Consider the following 24,718-nt stretch of genomic DNA (forward strand, 5'->3'; position numbering starts at 1 on the left):
CCAAAAATTACGGCCTAGACATGTGAGGGAAACTCACCTTGCCATTGCGATTGTGCACTCGGAAGGCCATACTCGGGGACAACATCAGCAACATTGACTCTTGTTCTGAAAGTTTCTTGCGTAGACGCTCCAAACCCTTGCCTCCCTTGTTTGCCTTCTAAAATGTAGTAGATAAAGTATGTGTTATTGTGGTCATTATGCACAATATGTCTAGTATACAGCAAAAAAAGGGGAAAAAAAACCATTTGATAATATTTAGCAAAATACAACTTCAGGCTTCTATATTTTCTACAAGATCCTTTTCATGATATTCATTATATAGTGTGTTCATAATCCTACAACTCTCAGTTGGTACAAGAAAGTTTTCTGAAGCAGTAGCATCACTTCAATCACTGAGTAACATGAACTGGTTTTAATCCTTTCCAATCCAATTTGTATCCTGGTTTTCCTAGGGCACGTACTCTTTTTCTGCCGTTATACAATGGCGCTATCTGCTGGCTAAAGCCAGTACTGCATGAGGTGACACGTTGGATAGGCTCTGACAGCAGAGAGGCTGGCAATATACAGTAAGAGAACCCCAACGGATGTCTTCCAACATCGAAGCTGTACAGCCTTAAATCCTAATGTCTTCAGAGGTCAGACAGTGGATTGGAAAGGGTTAAGAAACGAAACTGTGCAGCAGAGGCACCCATCACAGCCCCAGTCTCCACGTGTATCCCCGTCTTCTTCAGTGTATATTAGGTACTGCTGCTCAGAATGTACTAATTATATATTTACTATTCACAAACAGGTGAATGGCAGGGAGCCATTAATGTAAAAACTGCAGATGTGACTAGCGATTTCTAATAAGTATATTATTAAATCATATTATTCATCTCCCTTATAAACTATGTAAATAAAACATACCCTTTCCCTTTGGATATCACTTTTCAGCTGTGAAATTTTAACTTTGATAGTGTCCAGATCATCATCTTGTATAAGGGGAATGTTGATCGCCGTTTCAGATTCATCCAGAGGTTGGAAGGTCAGATCCGCAAGAGGAATGTACCATTTGCAGTCATACTGCTGACTTTTCCTAAGTGTTCAAAAACATTATTATAGTCGGAGTTTTTTTGTTTACTAAATGTAATTTTTTATTATTTAAAAGCAACAATGACCGGCTCATACCCTCCTATATGTTTCTTCAACTTTGCACAAAGGAAAAGATCAGTGAAAAGGAAGACATGACGCAGCTTTCGAGCTCCTTCTACCAGCTCTACCATGAAACTGTCCTTCAACAACTGCCGATGCTATTAAAAAAAGTGGAGAAAAAAAAAAAAAAAAAAATGTAGAATATAAAACAAGGATAGAACTGGTACACATTTCATTTTAGTAAGAAAAATGGTAAACACGGTTCAGATTTTCTGTTTATTCCAATATAGGTATACAGACAAGTTCCCTCCAAAATACTTGAACACTTCAATTAAACTCACAAAAACTATGCTATGTAAAATTAATGGAACTTTTTGGAGTAAAAAAGTGAAAATCTGAAATGGATCTTTTGTAGGCACTCACAGATCTCAGCTGAAATGCACCTCATGTAGAGGAGGAGCAGGGTAAAGTTGGCAGAAAGCAAAACTACTTTTATGAAGGTCTATCAATGTTTAAGTAAAACAAATGGCGAATCATTTTTTTTTTACTGGGACTTTGTACATTAGGCTTCATTCACATAATCACATTAAAGGGGTTGTCCCGCGCCGAAACGGGTTTTTTTTTTTTCAACCCCCCCCCCCCCCCCCCCTTCTCCCTCGGTGGACCGCAGGGCTTCTGTGCGGTCCATTGCCGATTCCAGCCTCCTGATTGGCTGGAATCGGCACGTGACGGGGCGGAGCTACACGGAGCCGGCATCCTGCACAAGCGGCCCCATTGAGAAACGAAGAAGACCCGGACTGGCCATTAGACGCCGAAAATTAGGCGGCTCCATGGAAACGAGGACGCTAGCAACGGAGCAGGTAAGTGAAAAACTTCTTATAACTTCTGTATGGCTCATAATTAATGCACAATGTACATTACAAAGTGCATTAATATGGCCATACAGAAGTGTATAGACCCACTTGCTGCCGCGGGACAACCCCTTTAAGTTTATGAGCGAAGTTAGAAGTATATATTTGGGCCACATGTATATCTAGAGCTTTCTTATGTCACACAATTAATAGGTTAATATCTGGATACAAAATGTTGACAATATATAAGTGTAATCTTAGGTAAAGTTTACAATAATCATCACCCTTTAGTAGCAACGTACCTCTCCTTTTCGAACAGTCATTGACTGCCGTCGGGGTGTGATCTCCTCATTGATACTAGAGAGGAAGTTTTGGGAAATTCGAAGTGCATCTTGAAGTAGGGGGTAGTCTGGATGACCAGCAGGTGTATGCTTCAGTAAGTCCTACAAGCATTGAAATATATCATCTGTCACACGCTTGTATTATCTAATTCTACATTGTTAAGACATCATTGCTCCCTTAATTTAGGTTTGTAGTATTGCCTCTCCATTTGTAGCATTACATGGCCTAACAAGAAGTGAGAGATTCTTAGGATACTATTGGGGCTTCATCAGTGTGCAATTCTATCAATTACTATAAAATTACTCACATGTAGAACAAGCGTACTGCGTGTCACACGATCCACTGGCTTATAGAGTAGAGCTGGAGACAAAGAACAGACAGAGTGACACATTTTACCATTACAGCATACAACAGGATGACACACCCAGGACTTTCCAATATTCTAAGTCAATGCCAATTTGGCTAAAGATCACAAAATGTCCTAATGTTCCCCACCAATGCCAAACAGCTTTTCCCTACCTTTACAACTGCAATCACTCACCCTCCAGGGAGGTTTTAGCTGGTTGCTCCTTAGACTCACGTGTGCTTCTAGCCCTTAGGTTCTGGGGAAAAATAAAAACCAATAAAATTGTAACTAAAACTTTCAGACAACTTTCCAGAAGTGTGCTCATGAAGAATAACACTATTTCTTGCCATGTATGACTATGTTGCATTTAACACCACTTTTCTCCCTTGCATTCTCCATCTATAATTGTCCATTTTCCCTAAACTGGCCGGTGAAGACTAGCTGCTTTGAAGTCCTCCATACACGGCACACAGAGGAAATCCTGCTACCCCATTATGCATTATGAAAAGGTCCAGTAAGAATCCAAATTTAATTGTTTAGATTATAAGCAGAGACCATGAACGTAAGCAAAAGACGGATGGCCACTGGTATCTTCTAAATAAATCTTAAATATGAACTTCATCCAACAACATACAAGCAACATGTACTTGTCCAAGCTTAAGGCTGCCTGTCCATGGGCGTTGTTATCCCACAGCGGGAGCCGCCGGCGGGGAGCAGGAGCCGGATCTGACAGATAGGCTCACCGCGGAGAATCGCAGCAATTCACAGCATGCAGGGGAATTGCGCTTTCCATAGCAACACTTTAGAAAGCGTTCACTGCGTTCCCCGCGGTCGGATTATCAGGGAATGCAGGGAAAATTTGCCCGTGGACAGGAGCCCTTAAACTACATAGCAGATAACAGTAGAATTATTGGCATTATTGAAGAATTAAAAATAAATAAAAATGTATGGCCCGGGACAAGCAAAAGGTTTCATGTGTGATCCAAGTCCAAAAATGTGATCGTGCTTTATTTTGCTAAATAACTCTGGTATTCTGCTAGTTTCTCTGTGCACTTTATTAAAAGTGGTTTTAACGTAATGTTACAGGCTGCGCATGCGTTAATTAAAAAAAAAGAAAAAAAGAAAGAAAAAAACCACAACACACATACTCCCCTGCCTTCAGTCCCCTGGGGAAACGCTAACTGGTTCTGCTGCTTTATCCTCTGCCGCCGGAAGTTAGGTGATCGCTGTGGTCAATCAAAGGTCGCAGCAAACTCCTGGCATCATGTGAGTGTTGATGCCAGGAGTTTGGGAGGTGATGATACTGCCTCTGATTGGCTGCAGTGGTCACTTAACTTCCGACAGCAAAGAATGGGGATGGAGCAGCTGAGCTGCTTAGTGGTGCTCCCTGGGGGACCAAAGGCAGGCGAGTATGTGTTATCTTTTTATTTTAACGCATACCCAGCCCGTAACATCTTTATATTAAAGCCACAGGACCCCTTTAATACACCAGGAGACAAAAGCATTAAATACATAGTGGCTGTTTACACCAAACGATTTATCGTTTAAATGAGCTAACGATGTCAGAGTTCGCGAGTGCAGCCTGTTTATAGAGGCAGAAACATCGGTGGCTCGTTCAAATTAAAAATCATTCAGACGTTCACTATATAAGTGAATGAGAACGACTAAACAATCGGCATTTAAAACGAATGATTAGTGAACAAGCAGATGATTTTTAGGCCTGCATAATGAATGAACAATGAATGAAAAGCGGCCGATTTACGGTTCATAGTTAGCAGCGTTTATACGGAATGATTATGGTTCATTTAAAGCGATTTTTTGAAAGATAATCGCTCGCTGTAAGAGGATCTTTAACAGTCCCGTTTTAATGGTATGGTATATTTAATCTTAATTTTGATTATTTTCACATGCCTTTGTATTATACACTTTATTTTAAGCAAGGAGGGATAAAAGCTCTTCTCACCTCTGATATTTCAGCAAACTGAGCGTTAGCCTGACAACATTTCTCTGCTGTTTCCATAGCAACCTCATAGTTGTCAACAAAGGCGCGATACACACCCAGTTGGCTGGCCTGTATGTGGAAAAAGCAGAGAGAGAAGAATTAAAAAAAGGTGTAGGATAAGAAAAAAAATTCCCGTGAAGATAGGAAATAAAGCAAAAAAAAAAAGGCAACAAAAAAATAAATAAATAAATAAAAATGGCAAAATTGGAGAGAAAACACAGCACGTTACCACTGGAACTATATTAGATGCTAAACACTTGATATAAGATTATTCCCTTGAGTGACAGAGATATTATAGTAATGAAAGTACAAAAGATGTATACATTCATCCAGAGTTAGGCCATGCTCACACACGGCGTCGGCAAAATGTGACTTTGACCACTGATTTTGAACGGTTACTGGGTTAGACAGCGCTTTTTAACGCACGCCATCATTATTATGGGTGATGAGGAGCGTTAAAAAGCACAAAAATGTGCCAAAATAGAGCAGACAGCGCTTGGAAAAATGGCAGCGTTAGAAAACACCAGGTTCAAGCGCCGGTCTGCAAGGTCCAGTGGAAATCATTGGGAGTATTGTATCGCGAGGATCACGGTGTTCAAAACACCCTGATAATCGCAGTAAAAGGCGCATGCATGAGACTGGCCTTAAAAAGGAATTGCCAAACCAATGGGATTGCATGTTCTTATAGTCCCATTGTTATGCATGGTGGGGTTCCAGCAATAGACTGAGATCACAATATCGCCTATTCATAACAAATGAGGCTGTCAGGCTCAACAGTCCAAAAAGTGCGATGAGCCGTTCTTTGGATTAAATGATGGAGATCACAGGGCCCAGACGTCACACCAATGACATCTCCTAAAACATTACTGAGAAAGGTTGGAAACTTCCCTTTAAACATTTTTGCCAGCAAAATATTCAGATTATATATATTCTCCTTTTTACTGGATATCAAAATATTTGGTAAATATTCCCAGAAAAATATCCCTAACGAGAAAACCAAAAACCCAACACCACGTTATGTCTGGCAGCTCGCCACTTCACCCACCAGTTTTTGAAAAAGGTCTCCGACTCGCTGCTGGTGGCTCCATTTTTGGACTCTTGGGAATAGGGCATCATAAAACTCCTTGTGTATTTCATACAACTCTGGAACTTTGAAGAAAATTGTTTCAATCTGCTGGATGGTCAAAACTGGCTGTGAAGTGGTTGCTGCTGCTTTTAGAGGTTTCATTGGCTGCAGGAGTAGGGGAAAAAAAAAGTATATTTGTAGAGCGTCTTTGAAGGCACAAAGCGCATTAGTAGAATATACACATACATATACATACATACATACATACATACGTGCTCACTTACCAATAGCAAGGCTTCCAAATGGCTCAGGTAGGTTTCTTCACTAGCCAAAATTGCAGACAGGACCCATTTCCTCATCTCCAAGCCCTTCTCCAAATCCAGTTCATTCTAGAAGCATAAAGAAACCACAAAGGCTAAACATGGGCGATGTGCTGATTTTAACCATTTGCAGATATCCCACTAAGGACTAACTGCAGAGCTTGCCATGCATGGCCCGAAACGGTGATCATGCTGAGAGTTGGACATTTGTGTAGCCATGAGGGTCTTCTGGTGATCAGGGACACTATCTCAGCCCTTTTTTTGTTCCCCCACATAACAGTAAGTGAATTATCAAGCTAACTGGTAATAGGTTTTATTGCCCAAATCTTCCTCAGTCCTGGTGAAAATGTCAGGGGGTAGTGTTCAGCGAACTGAAATAGGCAAACCCAATTTCGGGTCAAACTTTGCTAAACGTTCGGCGCAAAACGAAATCTCAGGCGGCTCATCTCAGCCGAACCTGCTAAAATACTGATACCACTACTCCCACCACCACCTTCTTCTTGTGACAGTGATATTAGACGGTAAACCCAACCCAAATAGTAACTGGTGTATGAATCTGCATATAGCCATGCAAGACATACTACCGTGTTTCCCCGATAGTAAGACACCCCCGATTGTAAGACGCATCGGGGGTGTCAGGGGGGGGGGTCGGCCAATGTAAGCCGTACCCCGAAAGTAAGACATACCGTAGAAAAAAAAAATCATTACTCACCGTCCCCGGCGTTCTGTCGCGCTCCGGCAGGATGTCGCTTGCTCCTCGTCCCCGGCGCAGCATTGCTTTCTGAATGCGGGGGCTTGAAATCCCCGCCTCCAGAAAGCTAATACACACGCCGTCAGCCAGTTACAGAATGGCTGTGATTGGCTGAAGGCGCACGTGGCTTCAGCCAATCACACTATTCAATGACATCATTGAATGGCTGTGATTGGCTGAAGGCGCACGTGGCTTCAGCCAATCACACTATTCAATGACATCATTGAATGGCTGTGATTGGCTGAAGGCGCACGTGGCTTCAGCCAATCACACTATTCAATGACATCATTGAATGGCTGTGATTGGCTGAAGGCCCACGTGGCTTCAGCCAATCACACCCATTCAATGATGTCATTGAATAGTGTGATTGGCTGAAGCCACGTGCGCCTTCAGCCAATCACAGCCATTCAATGCTGTCATTGAATGGCTGTAACTGGCTGACGGCGTGTGTATTAGCTTTCTGGAGGCGGGGATTTCAAGCCCCGCATTCAGAAAGCAATGCTGCGCCGGGGGACGAGGAGCGAGCGACATCCTGCCGGAGCGCGACAGAACGCCGGGGGAGGTGAGTAATGATTTTTTTTTATTATAAGACATACCCCGAAAGTAAGACATAGTGGGGCTTTTGGGGATAAAAAGAAAGTAAGACACTGTCTTACTTTCGGGGAAACACGGTACTATAGAATGAGAAATATATACAATGTGATAAACATAATACATATATAACATGGGTCCAGTAAACGAAGGTTATCCTCACTAGAGACAAACAAGATTCATTTTCTGTCAAATAGCCTGCTTAAAAAGTGTTTCTTGTTTCTTCGAGTCAGGAAACAATAATCCTGACTCGAAGAATCGTGGTCCCCGCTTGGATGGAGCAGAACTCCAGCATCTACACTGGGACACATTTCAGTGGGACTGTAATGGAGTTCAAGCTCTTGGCTATATACAGCATTCCCACTGAAATAAATGGGAGGCTGCATGCTCAACTACCACTCCATTCACGGGGGGGGGGGGGGGGGTCCTTTAGAAGCCTCCTGAGGTCAGGCCCCACGAACCAGCTAGTTACCCTTCTTCCATGGATAGGGCATAACTTTGTTTTGTGGGACAACCTCTAAGTCAGCACCACTCACCGATTTGCCGGAATCCAAAGATGCAGAGGAAAGGGTGTCTCTGCTGCTGTGGCTCTTAGCACTGAGCTGAGGAGAGGAGCTTGGGGAATCATCAATATATGGCATAAGTTCATGCTGTGTCCTTTGTTCCTCTGTACCACAAGGGGGCGTCTTACAGAGAGAGCCATCTAAAAGAAACCAGAAACAGAAATACTGGATTGAGGACAGACATGTGACTGCGGCACTGTTCACATTAGGTTTTGGCTTGTTTATATTTGTGTACAAGTTATCTGCTTATTTAGACCACCAACTCCTCTTCAGTATGTTCTGCTCTATTGGCCTTATGCACACGGCCGTGACGGACTCTGCAAGCGGGATACCGCAGCGGAGTCAGTCACGGCACCCCCCCCCCCCCCCCCCAAAGACGCCATACTAACCTCCAGATCCGCTGTGCGAAGTCACGCATGATGTGCCGGCACGCATGCGTCACAGCGTGACAGGCAGCTTCCATTGACTACAATGAAAGCTGTCCACGTGTATACCTGCGTCAAATAGGACATGCCGCGGGTAATTTCACACTGCGGAATTCCGCAGCGTGTAGATTAAGCTATTAGGTTCAATAGAACCTAATAGCTGTGGTGAAACGCAGTGGAAATCCAGCCTAGGGCATTAGCGCAGGGATACTGCACTCTCCTGGTTTACCTTCTACCGCTCTCGTTTGGTGTCTCATTCACCAACTCTACTACTTCACCTCAAAAACAGAATCGCAGCAGCAGTGGGGGGGGGGGGGGGGGGGGGGGGGGGGGACACTTTAGGAGGTATTGGAACAAATTCAACTGTTGTCTCAGTATTGTCAGAACAGCAGGTGGATGGCATATAGAGAATGTATAAAATGGCTGGTAAACTTGATAACTAGTTTGTAACTTTTTGTATAGTTGTTACATGTTGCCATTGTGAAATATCCTTTTAAACTGGGGCATTGGACATACAAACTGGAGACGCTCAATTAGGATGGGTCATTTACAGCTAGGCTCTAATGATACAGAAGGGCCTGTGGTCCTCACCGGAGGAGGTGCAGCCTTGGTAATCCACTGTCTACAGCTTTACCACTGGCATGAAAATGGAGAACTAGATGGCACAGAGGAGAATCAGTGTCTGGTACTTTGTGCTCCAGTTACCCGTCCCGCTACATCTTCCTGCTCTCGCACCCTCTTACACTGCGGACGGGACTCTGAAAGAGCGGTTTTTCCAGCTTGATAAGAGTTATGAAACAACTAGTTTCACAGAGATGGAATCTGCAAGCCAGACATACAGGGGGGGCAGGGAGGGACAGTGACGGTTACTGGAAGATATTACATAGTGACATGTATGTGCCACATACTCCTCCGACATGGGACAGGAATGCAAACAGACAAGTGCATGTGCCCGTCACCGCAGCGTACAGGGTGTGCACACAGGAAACATCAGGAGCAGACGAGGAAGCGGGCCATCTCATGGAAACGGGCCGAGAGCCAACAGCGAGCACAACATCACTGACATCCCCGCAGGAATCACATCAATCCATTACAGACACTGCTATCTAAGGCCACAGTCATACTTTAGGACTGCAAGCTCAAATCCTACAATCGACATATCTACACACACACACACACACACACACACACACACACACACACACACACACACACACACACACACACACACACACACACGACTTTGCTACAAATTTTAAAATCTACAGCATGTTCATTGGTTGCCGATTTGTAGCTTTTGTGTACAGAATCTGCACAATTAGCCTGACTAATGACAATGTAGCCAGCTCATATATAGAGGTTTTTTTTTTTCAGTAGAGCACATACAGAATAAACCTGCATGCATCACTGGAGGATACACAAAACATTATATCAATATGCCAAAAGTCATGGGACAGGAACTGATATCATGTAGAACCCCCTACAGCCTAGTGAAGAGCAGCAACTCGATGTGGCACCGTTTCCACGTGAGAGCAGCAGACATCTTAAGGGATGTTGAGCTGTGCCATTTGGATAGCAACCCACAGCTCCTCAGTAGTTGTAGGTGCAGGATTTCGGGTGTGAATGGACCTCTTTCACTACATCCCATAAATGCTTGATTCGGCTCACACCACAATGCTCCTTGACCAAATCCTGGACAACTTGCTGCAATAGCATGGTACATTATGCTGTTGGAATATCCCATCATCATGAGAGTACATGAAGTCCAGAAATTGGTGCGAATGATCACCAAGCAGTGAAATGCAGTGGGCACCAGTTAATGACGTGTTTAGGTGGACCAATGGACCCACTGAATGCCATGAAAATACACCCCACACCAGTATGGAACCACCACCAGCCTGGATGACAACTAGGGTACATGGTTTTATGGGGTCTGCACCAAACATGAACCCCACCATCAGCTCTAAACAACTGGTACTGTGACTCTTCAGCCCACTCCAGATGTTGCCAGTCTTCAAGGGTCGCGTTAGCAACCACAGGAGCCCAGGTGAGGCGCTGTGTCCGGTGTCACCAGAGACATCTGGTGGGTCTTCTGTTCCCATATCCCATGGAAGCTACAGAACGCTGCGCTGACCTGCGGGATATACATGGGGGGCCTCCTGCAAGGAATGTGGATGGGATTTCTGCAGAAGACTCTTATCTGTTTGCATGGACATTTCTAGCCAGACGCCATGATAATTATGCACCTGTGAGCGGTCACTGCGCTGCAAACTGTGGGTGGCAATTCCTCCTCTGACATTTTCCTGGTACACATGCAACACTCTGGATTGAGAAAGGTTAAATGCCAAATACAACTTCGCAAATGGAGTGACCCATCCGTCTGGCATTCTCCATCATGCCTTGTTCGAGCTCAGATAATTCACATCGCCTTGTCATAAGCACACTAGCCAGCGGTCAGCCCCACTCACAAGGTAACACCTTATACAGGTGCGAGTGTTCCCAAACCGTCACCTGCCACTTCAAGTTACATTCTGCTATCCCATTATTTTTGGCATGTCAGTGTATATAAGACTGCCATTTCCGATGTACAGTATGCTATCCTGTAATGGGCCTCAGTTGGAGGATCAGAGTATAGCGGACAGTGCGCCAATTCTTCTTCTTACAGCCATGTCCCCCCTACCTCTACCTTGCATCAGCTGCCAAATTTGTTAGAGAGACAGATTAATATTACACACCGTGCACAAAAGGTACAACTAAAAGTTTGAAGATTTATTTATAGTGCTGAATACAAAAACTCATGTACGTGTTCTGCTCTCAAAATAAAGCCAAAGTCATAGTTTCTGGGAACGTGAACAGGAAAAAAAAAAGTTTTTATTTTGCAATGACGGATCCAGTAGTGTGCCAGCAGTGCTGTGGGAAGCCATGACTAACATTACAGCTATGCCAGGCAACACCCATCAGCGGTCTGCTATGCCACAGATGCTATGGGACACGTTGTGTCACTACAGGGTTATCGGTGGTTACAATGACCTTCCCCTCCCCCGCCCACGGCAGCTGTACTCTTCTGTAGGGCTTCCCCAGGGAGCACACTATCAGACTACCCTGACAACCCTCTGCTTTGGATACGGAGCACCTGTACCTCCATAGTAGCTGGAACGGATCCAATCACTCAGTACGCAGCGCCTACTGCATCACCGGGCTCAGAGCAGCGGATTTAAACCGGCCTCCAATATGGATGTGCATTACGGACGTCACAAAAAAACATTAGATCCGCATGTCAGCAGCGTTGGGAAAAAACAGGTTATTCTGTGTTTTCAAAACACGTCCGTGAAAAATACGACCATGTGAACAGATACATAGATTTATATTAGCGCTGTATTACAGTTCCCAAAACATGGAGGTAAAATACGTTTATCTGAAACCAGCCTAAAAGGTGGCTTCCCACTGCTGTATTTCTGCGCACAATACATAGGGAATAGAACCCATTGGATTAGAAGGATTCGCTCACATCTACCTCTAACGCACATGGGGGTAAAAAAACGCAGCCGGCCACGTACATCGCAACTGGATGGCAATACGCTGTGCAATTCCGTGGGGAAAAGAAAACATCTGCAATTCATTAGGCTAAATAGCCATTTAAACTGCAGCGTGGTTGTGTCCCATGTGCACAAAAAAAAACCCGCTGGTGCAACGGCTGCAGTGAAATACTTCGATACGCACACAAAAAACACTTGTTCATAGCGCAAATACGCTGTGCTGGGTTTCTCACAATTGTGCATACGTTCGTGTAGTTTTTAATTTCAGCAGAAAAGTGCATGCACTCTTTAAAATAAAAAAAATTAATAAAATTATATATCGCTAGCAATATTCCGCCACGAGGGAGAGCAATAAAAGGTCTCCGCAATGAGCCTATATTAATGATAGGTTCCCCACGTAGAATCGCGGTATGCCGCGATTTAAATCACATGAGCGGAAAATCACTATGATTCTCCGCTCGTGTGCATTAGGCTGCGCTTTCCATAATTATCCTATGGAAATAAGTCATGTGAGCTCCGCGTGTGATTTATCGCCGCGGATCTCGCTATGACACCTCGCCTGTGGACAGCCAGCCTTAGAAGATTGAAAAAAAAAAAAAAGTTTTAAACTTGTAGGAGCCCTAAAGGTTAGACCAATTCCAAGCATGGGGTTGTCAGATCACTCCTCCGCCTTCATATCTCCCTGAAGACTACGGACAGATAATGGCTGTGATGGGGGTAATGAGATGCACGGTTTTATTTTAGTCACTGTTTTTTTGCACCCCACAAACTGTCACCGTTTCCAAGTGATTAATAACACCTACACATGTAATATTCCAGCTGAACGTATGATGTGTAAATGCCTTATCGCCTACTAGATAAGTATATTCCAAGTCATAAGAAGGCGGACCACCCCTCCACTCCCCCGGGACACAAGTCACACATGGTCAGTGTGGGTATAACTACGCATTAAATATTTACGCTGCTGCTCATAACATTTCTAGCGTAATATCCCGCCTGCGGGGGGCAGGGACCGTTTCGCCTGATGCCTCCCCAAAAACGAGAAGAGAAAAGGCTGGAGTGCTGTGTATAAAAGCTGGACAAATACAAAGAAGCTTTAACTAGCTTGGCCATTAGCTGAGCTGGAGGTGCTCAAAGCCTGATAAGGTTGATTGGACACAATGGGATTAGCTGTAAATATCTGCTGCACGGTGTCATGTGACCTCCCTTTATCTCAGGCCTTTTCTGTTGTTGGTGTGTCACATGACCTCCCTCTTCTCCCTTCCACGGCCACAGCCTCTTCCCAGAGTTATTAAAAGCATGAACCTTTTAGAGATGTCCCAGATAATTATACCCCAGGCACAGCCGAGAGCACCAGGAGCTGCAAAGTGAAGCAATGTCAGTATTTCAAGAGAAAAATGTACAAGAGACAGGCGTACATGTGGGACATAAAAGAGCGCCCGGGGTTTGCCCTGGTGGGTTCAGAGTGCTCTGGGACCAGCAGGTGCTCCGTGCAACACGGCTATTGTTCTCCGCGAGGAGCACCGGCCCGCTGCGCAGGCACAGATGTTAATCAGGAGCATCTTGTAGAGACCATCTGCCCGGCTTTCATCTCCACCGTCTTCTCAATGTCTCCTGCCCAGACAAATGCAACAAGCAGAAGCCGGAGAGTGAATGAATGAATATCAACCAGTTGGTCTATAACTGTAACCTTCACTACAGAAGGCTAGAGGTATAGGAGATCAACAGCATGTATGGCCTTACGAAACAAGCTGTGCACAAAGAACTACCCTAAAAAAATAAAAAAAATAAATAAAATATAGATAGATATAAATAAATCACACACACACACACACACACACACACTAAGTACAAAAAGGACTTATTTTGGCTCAATGTACACGCTGCTTCACCCTTCTTTATAGGACACATTTAGTGCAGCTACAATATCCTACCAAAAGTACTTGGACAGCTGAGCAAGAATCAAAAGTAGTCTATTTCCATATGTTAAATACTTAGTGGGGCTCCTCTGGCCCTAATGACATCGGATACTCTCTGTGGGATACTTTCTACTAAGATCTCATACACTTCAGTTGGCTTTTCCTTCCATTCATCCTGCAAACGCCTCGCAAGTTCTCTCAAAGAAGATGGATGCTGTTCATATTACTGACCTGACATTCAAATTCATCCCAAAGACATTCAGTAGGGTTCCTGTTGGGACTTTGTGCAGCCAGTCCAATCATGGGACATTCATATCCTCAAACCAATGTAAAACAGTGTTGGAATCATGACAAGGCGCGTTGTCTCGTTGGAAGTATGCCATGGAGAGTATTCAATGTCATCAAGACCAAAGGAGACTCCACTAAGTATTAACATATGTAAATAGATACTACTTTTGATTCTTGCTCAGGTGTCAAATTAGTCTTGGTAGGATAGTGTATTTGGCCGCCTGCACACGGGCGGATCTGCTCTGCGGAATCTGGAGTGGCTGACCGCCTCCGGATTCCGCAGCAAATACATCCATAGCATGTTAGAGAAAAGGGATTCTGTCTGCACATGAGCGGAAGACAATTGCGGTTTTCGCTCGGAGGGGTGCGTTTATAAAATGGGTTAACTCAGGGATGTACAACATCTTCTGGTCTGAGGGCCGCACAGTCATACCGAACCACTTCCAAGGGCCACAAGGGTCTTCCCATCTCAGACATTTATGCCAAGTCTTAAAATACACACCATAATTAATCAAAGATCCACTTCCAGGATGCCAACCCAGTGGTAGAATGGGAGTCATCTGCACCCCTCCCCACAATCAGAACTCCAGAGAGGAGGAGACCACGCACATGTCTCTTTCCATTGTAGATGATGGATGCCCAGGTAATGGCTGGCATGTCCTAAGTCCTATAAGCTACAGTGAAGAGAGCTGCATGTATGATGCCTCTAACTCAGACTCATCTCTGGACCCAAATGAGTCAAGACTTTAATCTCCTTATATAGGGGGCCCAGTGCTACCCAGTGCACCCTTAGTACTTGCCCTAATATACAGGGGCCCCAGTGCTACACAGGGCACCCTTAGTACTTGCCCTAATATACAGGGGCCCCAGTGCTACACAGGGCACCCTTAGTACTTGCCCTAATATACAGGGGCCCCAGTGCTACACAGGGCACCCTTAGTACTTGCCCTAATATACAGGGGCCCCAGTGCTACACAGGGCACCCTTAGTACTTGCCCTAATATACAGGGGCCTCAGTGCTACACAGTGCACCCTTAGTACTTGCCCTAATATACAGGGGCCCCAGTGCTACACAGTGCACCCTTAGTACTTGCCCTAATATACAGGGGCCCCAGTGCTACACAGTGCACCCTTAGTAATTGTTCATTCCTGTTGCCCTGCTATGTGCTGCTCCCCCTCACCCCGATATGTGTCCAGGGGATTGAGCTGCATAGAATACATTGTCAGCCGCATGTTGCGCACCCTTGCTTTAACTCAACAAATCAGCGAGCCATGTAACTTAGTTGCAGATTGTATAGGATTAGAATTACATGCCTACGTGTTTCCAAAAAGCACCATGCCTGTCCATAGTTTGTGTCTGGTATTGCGGCTCTGCTCCATTGAAGTGAATGGAACGAAGATGTCCTATAGTTATACTACTGACATGAACCCTTTCTAATCCAATTTTGGATTCAGGGTTTCCTAAAAGGCTCTCTCTTTTTGCTGTTATACAACAGTGCCATCTGCTGGCTTAAGCCAGTGTGCATGTGCCAGAGAGGCTCCAATAGTGGAGTGGCTGGCAATAGACGGTAAAAATACCCTGTTGGAGGTCTTCTGACATTGAAGCTGTACAAGCTTCAGTCAGAATGTAGGAAGACGTCAGACAGTGGATTGGAAAGGGTTAATCCCTAGGCAAGACATTTGTCACTAAGTGCCCAACTTGCTGCAGTCACCAGCTTGCTGCAGAAGTTTTCTTTGCTTAAACCATGCTGCAGCATGTCCTACTTTGGTCCATATTATAGACTGAAATTGCCCATTAAAGTCAATGGGATCACGTAAATATGCAGTGAATACGCATAGCGCATGCATACTTTACACATTAAAAAGGCAGAAGGAAATAAGGGACTTCTTGCGCTTTTTTTTGCACGTGTGAAAAACGCAATGAATAAGTGTGGAGAAAACAAACAAACCCGCAATACACAGTCTGCATGAAAACGCTATGTAATTCACAGACCGAAACTAAATACGCCTGTGTGAATGACCCCTTATAATGAAGGCCATCATGGCCTACCAGGAGGTTCATTGTTTCAGTGGGAAAAATAATTTGTGTGCAGAACAGAGGCTGAGCTAGCTCTGGCGTTAGGCAGCGTAGACATTAGAACTGCATAGAAATAAAAGGACTTGTTAAGAAATTAAGTGTAAAACTCTATGCATATAGCTAAAGTTTACTATGTCTAGAGTGCAGCGAGCTCCGGGCCAGAGCTTGGTATCTGGTGACTAGGCTCCATTCATGAGCGTACCAGAGGACCATCCTCAATATGGACAATGTTTAAAGGGAGAACCAATCACTCTGGCCGCTCTCACACACAACACGCTTTTATCGCAGCGTTTCAAGCGTTGTGGTCAACGCTGTAAAACACCTCCATTGATTTCAAAGGGGCTTCTCAGACTAGCATTCGAACTCAGCGTCTAACGCCAGGATTGTTGACCGCTGTCTGGGCTATTTTCGACCTTTAAGCATCAGATAGGCTCACTGCGGAGATTCGTCAGCTGGCTCCTGCTTCCCGGCAGCGGCTCCCGTGGCGGAGACCCGCCGCGGGATATCGAATAGCCCGTGGGCAGGCAGTATTTTGAATGCTATGGAGGGCCGTCTTGTCATCCAGACTCAATAATATTAAGCAGATTTGATCCTACTCTTTCCTCTGAACTCTACGTGGAATAGTAGACACGGGGAAGGCATCAGAAGTTGTACCAAGACGAAAACCCATTTCTAGGCCCCATTGGGACATATAAATGTCAGAGAGGGTTCCCACACTTTGGATCCCGCTCCAAGAGCCAGAATAGAGCTAATCTATATGCTTTGCTCCCATTCTGATAGACTCTGAGCCGTCCTGGTATAATAGTGATGGTTACTCATCTACAAATGTCTGGCAGGCCAAGGCTTCACCTCGCAAAGTCAACCGTTACCTTGGGGTTCCAGAAGCAAGACCCAGTCCGATCACCCCAGGGGCCACGAGAGTGTTTTTACAGCCCACATGAAAACCTTGTCTTTTAGGTCTCCTTCACACACACACTTTGTTTCAGCGGTTTTCCTTTCCATACCAAGGGCATGCAGAATTTTGGAGAAAAAAAGATTCCTTAAAACTGCTGTATATGTGGACGTTTCAATAATTTTCTTTATCTGTGCGCAGCATATTTTACCTAAATGGAAAAAAAACAAACTCAAAGCTGATGAAAAATACTGCAAAAATGCAAGAGGCTTTGTGGAGCACCTCGAAGCCCTGGGGCTGGAGTCATTCAGGAAGACAACAGCTATAAAATGGTAAGTTCTACAAGATAAAACTATGTATCTGTCCACTCAGAAACATCTTGAAGACAGGAAACAAGTTCTCCAGACTGGATTGATGAGCTGATGCAGTTTAGTACGGAAACCTAGTGGAGAAGAGCTGGAGCTTCATGGGTTAACCTGGAAGGTCTGCACTTGGTAAAATGGAACAAGCAATGCTTTGGGGACAGGAAAATAATGTCAACAGCGTTGTTGCTGTAGTATCCGCAGTCTACGCCGAAGACACCGAAATCCTTCCCAGCTCAGGTGTTGCCAAACATTGAAGAATGTGATTTCACTGATGATTTCTGACTCAGGTCATTAGTTCATCAAGAGTCCTATTAACCAATACGCATAAGCACATTAACTGGTCATCTACTAAACCTTCAGCCAGCATACAACGCTCACCTGCCTCCGCCCCATTTAGGATTAGCTAATACAATGTAGGACACAAACTCCTAAAAGTCCTTTGAATGAGCCGACTCTCGGCCTGATGTAACGCCTATTGTCGGAGGTCCATTACCACTGGAATAAGTATTGTTACTACTGGAACAAATGATTGTTACTATGACCATTCGCCCCCATGGGCCAGCTGATACTCTCCTTGCTCACACGGGAAGATGTAGAGTTGATCAGCAAGCATTCTTAAGGTGGCTTAGAATCAACGATGAGTCACTTGGCGCGAGTACATACCTCGACTGTCAGGCAAACGAATGTTCGGAGGAATATTCACATCCGATAATTGGGCTGAGAAAAAAGGCCATAAAAGGGACTGTCCTATTTTTTTCCCCTTTTTTATATAGCTTTGGGCCCCCTGTGCCCAAAATGATATAAAATCAATATACTCACCGTGTTGCCAGACTGCCGCTTTGGCGCTCCATTACCATAGCAACTGATGGTAACCATGATCAGTCTCCTATTGGCTGCATCAGTCATGTGGGTAAACAACCACTGTGACCGCCATGGATCAAGTAAAGAGAAGATTGGAGGTGGGGAAGCACCGCAGCGGCAGAGAGGTGGGTACTGGGTATTTTTTTAACTGTTTAACTTGACCACCCCCACCATTGTTTTATCATTTTATGCCCCTGTAGGGACTTTCACACATGCAGAATAATGTTTCCACAAGACACACCTGAAAATTCTTTGCCAAAAGCTGCATGTACACACGGACTATGGAACAGAAATCAACAGATTACACTGTGCCTTTAATGGCTCCTTTGCAGAACTGTATTCGCATTTGCTCGCGCCTCGGTCCTGCACCTTTGCGAAATGATGCATCTTTGCATGCACATGGTTGTGCTTTACTGCACTTTTTCTGCCGTCACGGCATATTCATTTGCGCCGCAAACAAGACGCACTGCCTGAAATGGATAGTTAGTTCCAGATGTGTTCTTTCTCCAGCAGAATTATGCAGCGTATTATGCATCTCCTTGCATACTGCATGCGCATTTGCGCTCCCCAAATTAACTATGGGAATCTTTTGCGCGCAAATGCACAGAAAAGTTGAGCATGCTGCATTATTTGGTCCAACCAAAATGCATGTGCAAAATATGATACTATGAACAAACCCATTAAAATCAATGGGTTCTATTCTTTGCATCTTGCGCGCAAATACCCCCATGTGAAGGAGCCCTAAGTGCATCTTACAGAAATATTCTGCACGTGTGAAAAGGTCCCTAATGCCGGGTTCCCACAAGACAGAAATCTGCGATACAACTGACATTTCACAGATTTGAATTCCACGCTGCATGTCGGTTTCCGCAGTTTTGTAAATCTCATCCATGCTTCAGTGTGGAAATTCCGTCCCGTGTGAACCCAACCTTAAGGTCCTATTACAAAGCCACAGATACCAGTAATTGTTGGGCTGCACCTGTACTTGGAACTCGATACAAGCCCAGATGAAGCCCAACAATTGTTAGTAATTTGCACTCTTTCAGTTTGCCCTATCAGGCCAGAGCACAAAGCCCACTATCGTATACAATACTCACTTTCCCCATGTAGCGGCCACCCACCGGGCTGACTGGCAACACCGCCAGCAAAAAGACAAAAACTAGACACTCAGCAATTAGCTGAACACCAGACCAACCTCAATCTAAAAGGTGCGTACCTTCATGAGACAACCACTTTAAGATAATCGTACTAGGCATGGTGATAAATATTTACTATTTAAGAACGATATGCCGGTTTCACATCTGCATTGGAACCTCTGGACGGAGCTTTCGGCACAGATCCGGATGAAAATACTGGAAGAGCGAGCTGAATGCAACACTTTTCCTTCCATCCAAGACCCAGGCAGAAAGCAGACACATCCCACTATAGTCAATGGAGTCTGTCAGGTGTAATTTGGTTCCGTACAGAGACGGAACCGCTTGGCTGCGGGGATTTCCTTTCCTGCTTGAACGGAGCAGGAACATGGAAACCCAAACGCAGATGTGAAGCCACCCTTAGGCCGAGTTCACACAGGGCGGAATCCCGCTGGAAATCTTGCGGTTTTGCCACAGCGAAAAAACGCGAGATTTCTGCCAGGAAAGCATATCTTCAAAACCCGCAGCACGGCTTGGCAACATGCTTTTCCGTTGCGGCCGGCTCTCCCATAGAGAGGAGCACAGCCGCAACGGGGGGGTCGGGGGGGGAAGACATGCGACGTCCTGGGGATCCGCACCGCAGCACCAGCTAATGCAAGATTTGCCGCGACGGATTGGCCGTCCCGTTTGGGCAAGACTTTTTACAAATCTTGTCCACATGGCTGGCTAAACCCGGGATTAGCGGCCACAGCGAAATCCTGCACGGAATTTCCGCATCAAATCTGTCCTATGTGAATCCAGCCTTAGTCTGCCTGCAATAATGGAATAACACAGAATCTTTTGACTTCACACTTTACTAAGACTAGTAGATAAACCAAGTTAAAAAGGTATTTTCAGGACCAAACTATTCATAACCTATTCTCTGCTGATTGAAATGACAGCAGTGCTTGGGTGAGCACAACAGCCACTTCAGTATATAGCAGGCACAGCGCCATATATTGTATAGTGGCTGTACCTGGTATAGCAGCTCAATTACATTCATGATTCTCAGGCCACGTGATCAATGAGGCCTGAGAACGGGCTACGGTGCTCACGGCATCATGGGAGGATAGGTCAGCAATGGTTTTAGCCTATACTCTTCAGTCATTAATGCTCATTAACAGCTACAACCTATAAGGTGGATGAAGACATGACATTCTCACAGCAGAAAATGTACACCATGTGTTCTTCGGCCACAAACACAACGCTTTTTACAGCGTTTCAAACAGAGCTAATCACTGGTAAAATGCCTCCATTGATTTCAATGGGGCTTCACAGACTAGTGTTCAAACACTTTGGTGTATTTTTACATCATGGTGAATCCACCCCAAGTCCGGGCTCACCAGTGTGTCGTAAAACGATTTGTTACTGGGCATGACAGTATCTCACGCACGCCGTCATGCGTAGCCTGACTTTTTTTTTCTATTTCCCGCTTTGTCGCTTATAAACGCCATACATACGCAGTGTAATTACATATGTACAGCGTTCATTACACACGGAGAGAAAAATAGGGCTCTATTGTGCATAATATGCTGTAAAATAGGACATGCTGCGGTTTTTTTTTTTAACACGTGTATTATACACAAGTGTGAATGGATCAATGAAAATCAATGCACTTTCATAGACTCCATTCACTGTGTATTATGCGTGCGTACTTTGTGTGCGTATGACGCTGTGAAATTGCGCTTGTGTGAGTCTGCCCTTACGAGTCAAGCTAACTACGGCACAACAACTTCAGGGACTGATAACCCATTCAAGCGTGATCAATAGATGAACTGCACTTACAAGAGTGCCAAGCTGCCCAGTCATTCGCTTGGGTGCCATCAGAGCTTAGCCTTGCAGTGCATTACTTGTGCCTTCTGGAATTAGTGAACAGTTTATGGGTTGACATCAGTGGTCTGCTGTCCTCCAGCTGTTGTGACAGAAGTAGTACCACGCAGCCATTACAGTCCGCAGCTATCATAGCGTGCTGGCGCATGTAGTCTCACAACTGGCTGTAGGACCATTAACGGTCTCCAGGACATTGTAGGAGTTATAGTCTCCAAACAGCTGGAGAGCCACAGGTTGAATATGCCTTATGAAAATGTACCAGATTACCCCCCCCCCAAAAAAAAAAATGCACTCACCTCCTCTTCTCCTGTTCTACTTCACTTCTGGGTGCAGAGTGATGACATCCCGATACCACGTCATGTGACCAGTGCAGCTAATCAGTGGCTGAAATGAGTGAGGGATTCATTCACGTGGCCCTCGTGTCGGTGAAGTCATCGATGGCTCCCCGCACACAGAAGTGAAGACCAGTGGGACCAGCAGCCGGGGTCAGTATACCTTCTTTCATCTTGGTACTTCTTGCAGAACCAGTTTTTAAAGACTGACCTGGATGTCTGAGGCATGGAGGCCGCACCTCAGGGAGACCTTGGGATCCTACTTTTATAGTGCAAGAACCTGAAGAGTGCACACAGCTGAGCACACAGAACACAATGAGGGTGCGTTCACACCTCGCAGATACACAGCAGAAAGGTGTACTAGCAGATCGAATGAGATTAACGCAAATCCTGTTCACATGTAGAGGAAAAAGGTAAACTAAAACCTGCATTTTCTACTGTACGGCCCCCTGTCCACGGGCGTGAGTTCGCCGGCGGTAAATCGCCTGAGAAGAGGCCACAACAGTCTCTTCAGAGACCTGATTGGTGGTGACCCAAGGCAGTGAACACCAATATTGGAGTCCCAGAAAACCCCTTTATGTAGAGGCCCATGAGCACCAACACCTTTTCTTATCTGGTTGGGGGTAAGCTTTAACTGACTTATCTCAGGTCTCAGATTTTGTACACAAACTCATAAATGTTAAAGGGCTTTTCCAGGTTTTAACCATTGTTGACCCTAGCTGACGGATGATTGGCGGTGATCTGCCACTCAGGATCCCTGCCGATCAGCTGATCCTCCGGCCCACTGTCAGTGTAGCGGGGCCAGATATTTACATTGGCGGTCAGGGCAGGAAATATATGAGGCTGTTTCACTTCTATTGAAATGAATGCGATCTGTGCCTCCTATTACTCCTTCGACTGACTGTAACAAGGAGCCGAAAGAAAGTGTACGAGGCATCGCTCCCATTGATTTCAATGGGAGTGAAGCCGTCTATTACACTTCCGGCCCAGACCACCGACTAGGACATCCGTTCCTGCTACGCCGTCTGCAGGGATCCTAAGCAGTGGATCCTCACCAATCGAGTATTGATGGCCTACCCACAATATAGTTCATAAATAGCAGAAATCCGAAATACACCTTGAACACCAATTTACAAATATGTATTTTGCATATGTGAGATACTTCATAAAGCACAAAAAACAAGGAAGAAAGGATAGACTAAAGGAATATGGGAGTAGAATACTGGAAACAGTGACTCTGGAAGTAGAAAGGTAGGAAATAGAGTATTCTCACCACCATCTCCGTGGTATCCTCCATCTCTTCCAGGCGGCTCTACGCAACTTGGCCAGATCTGTCCACTCCGTCTCACACCAACAATGGCTGCTTCGGATACCCTCAGCTGACAGTGGCGAGCAGGTGCCTGGGGTGTGGGAGGGCTGGCACTGCCAGGTGAAGGAGGAGACCGACCCCAGGGACCCCGTGGTGATACCCTTCCAGAGGGTCCAGAAGACAACTCCTCCTCACTGGATGTCAGATTCTCATTGGAACTGCAGTCGGGTGTATATCCGCCCCCGAGGTCCTCAAAGCTCTGCGGTGATACAGAGCGCCGAGGCCATGGTCCACCCCAATGACTTCCAGGCCCAGGTAACGCATTATCCCTAAGGAAGCGTGGGTTCAACTCCGCTTCTTCGTATTCACCATCCCAGCCACAACTACTATCTGAAGAGCGGCCATGCCGAGGTTCTACAGGTGGCGCGGCCCTTGGACTCCCCTCAGGATGAGACGCTGCCCTACGAAGTCGGTCTGATCGGGGTTCTGGCGCATCCCTTTCTGTCAAGCTTAATAGTCGACGGGGGGTCCTCGGGAGGTCCCCTGCAGACAGATCAGGGGCTCCAACAGGTGGCTCCCTACGACCGGGTCCTCGAATTCTTTCCTCTGGGCTCTTCTGTTCCCTTCCAGGACCCAGCGCCCTTTCTTCTCGGCCAGAACCCAATGCCCGCTCCTCGCCACCACCTGGTGGATCCCTTTCTTCAAACCCCCAGCGCTGTCTATCGTAACCTCGTCTTTCTTTGGCCAAGAGGGTCTGCAGGTAGATCATCCGGAAGCGTTCCCGGTTCAGCTCCTGCTCCAACCTACGGACGGACACTCGGCATCGCTCCAGCTCCTGCTCCATGTCCCGCACAGTGCGCAGCTCCATGCGTGGCGGCTCCGCGTCGGGAAACTGCGCACACCACGCCTCGACGAACCCTGCTGGCTCCAACATCCTGTCCGGGGCCCCTGGGGGACACTTTGCCAGCGATACTCAGCATGGGGCTTCTAGCATCACCAATCTGTGTCCAGCAAAACCAGTATGGAGTAAGTAGAGTGTGGGCACCTCTGTCCAGGAGGGCTTACAGCTCTGACATAGGGGGACGGAGTGCTCCACCAGAGTCACTGTATTCCGGGCTCATTTAAAGGGGGCACCGTAGGAGTAGCCATGTTATAACTGTCCGGTACCGGCAGCCTCCCTTACCAGGACTCCCGCAGGCTTAAGCAGTGCTTGTTGCTGGGTTGCCGGTCAGCTGCCCCGGTCTCCCGGTGATTCGGCGCTGTGTCCAGGGCGTCTCAGGGCTCCGAATTCCGTCCCCGTAGTGATCTCCTCGGCCTCTCTATTGTGTGTCAGCCCCTGTGTATGTGAGTGCTAGGGGCGGGCGCCGCGTGGCTCCTCCCCCCGTGTCATGCAACACGGGGTGGGCGGACACATCGTGGCTCCTCCCCGTGGCGTGTACCTTGGAGTGGGCGGGAAGCCGAGGACGTGTGAGGAGACACATTGATTCCTCTCAGGAATTAGCGCACGCTGCTGCCACATATAATGGCGGAGGCAGGCGGCTGCTCCGTGTGGCTGCACGAGGTCTCCGCTATGGGAGGACAGCGCGGACTGATTCCTCAGCCGGCCATCTGTAGGGCCGAGGTCACACTTTGTGTGTGGCGGTTTTCAGCCTTAATGAGAACCCGCTGCCGACTAATGACAGGGAACCCGTTTTAGTAAATCTCAGGCTTTTCATTTGAAAACCCAGTGAGATTCCGAGGTTGCGTCGC

At 46.1% G+C, this 24,718-nt stretch overlaps 1 protein-coding gene across 1 annotated transcript in view; it reads right to left on the reverse strand.

Moving 5' to 3' along the window:
• The window catches only part of BCR (BCR activator of RhoGEF and GTPase), a 37,824-nt gene extending 13,504 nt beyond the window's left edge, over nt 1–24,320 (reverse strand). Inside the window, exons 1-11 of the mRNA XM_066603581.1 lie at nt 22,934–24,320; nt 7,937–8,103; nt 6,023–6,127; nt 5,718–5,903; nt 4,634–4,741; nt 2,866–2,926; nt 2,632–2,684; nt 2,285–2,425; nt 1,168–1,289; nt 907–1,075; nt 38–157 (exon numbers count right to left, since the gene is read on the reverse strand). Coding sequence (XP_066459678.1) covers nt 38–157; nt 907–1,075; nt 1,168–1,289; nt 2,285–2,425; nt 2,632–2,684; nt 2,866–2,926; nt 4,634–4,741; nt 5,718–5,903; nt 6,023–6,127; nt 7,937–8,103; nt 22,934–23,903 — 2,202 coding nt within the window. The 5' untranslated portion in view covers nt 23,904–24,320. The remainder of the gene's footprint in view (nt 1–37; nt 158–906; nt 1,076–1,167; nt 1,290–2,284; nt 2,426–2,631; nt 2,685–2,865; nt 2,927–4,633; nt 4,742–5,717; nt 5,904–6,022; nt 6,128–7,936; nt 8,104–22,933) is intronic.
• Between the last annotated feature and the right edge of the window lie 398 nt (nt 24,321–24,718).

This window comes from Eleutherodactylus coqui, chromosome 5 (genome assembly GCF_035609145.1).
Source record: "Eleutherodactylus coqui strain aEleCoq1 chromosome 5, aEleCoq1.hap1, whole genome shotgun sequence".
Taxonomy (NCBI): Eukaryota; Metazoa; Chordata; class Amphibia; order Anura; family Eleutherodactylidae; genus Eleutherodactylus; species Eleutherodactylus coqui.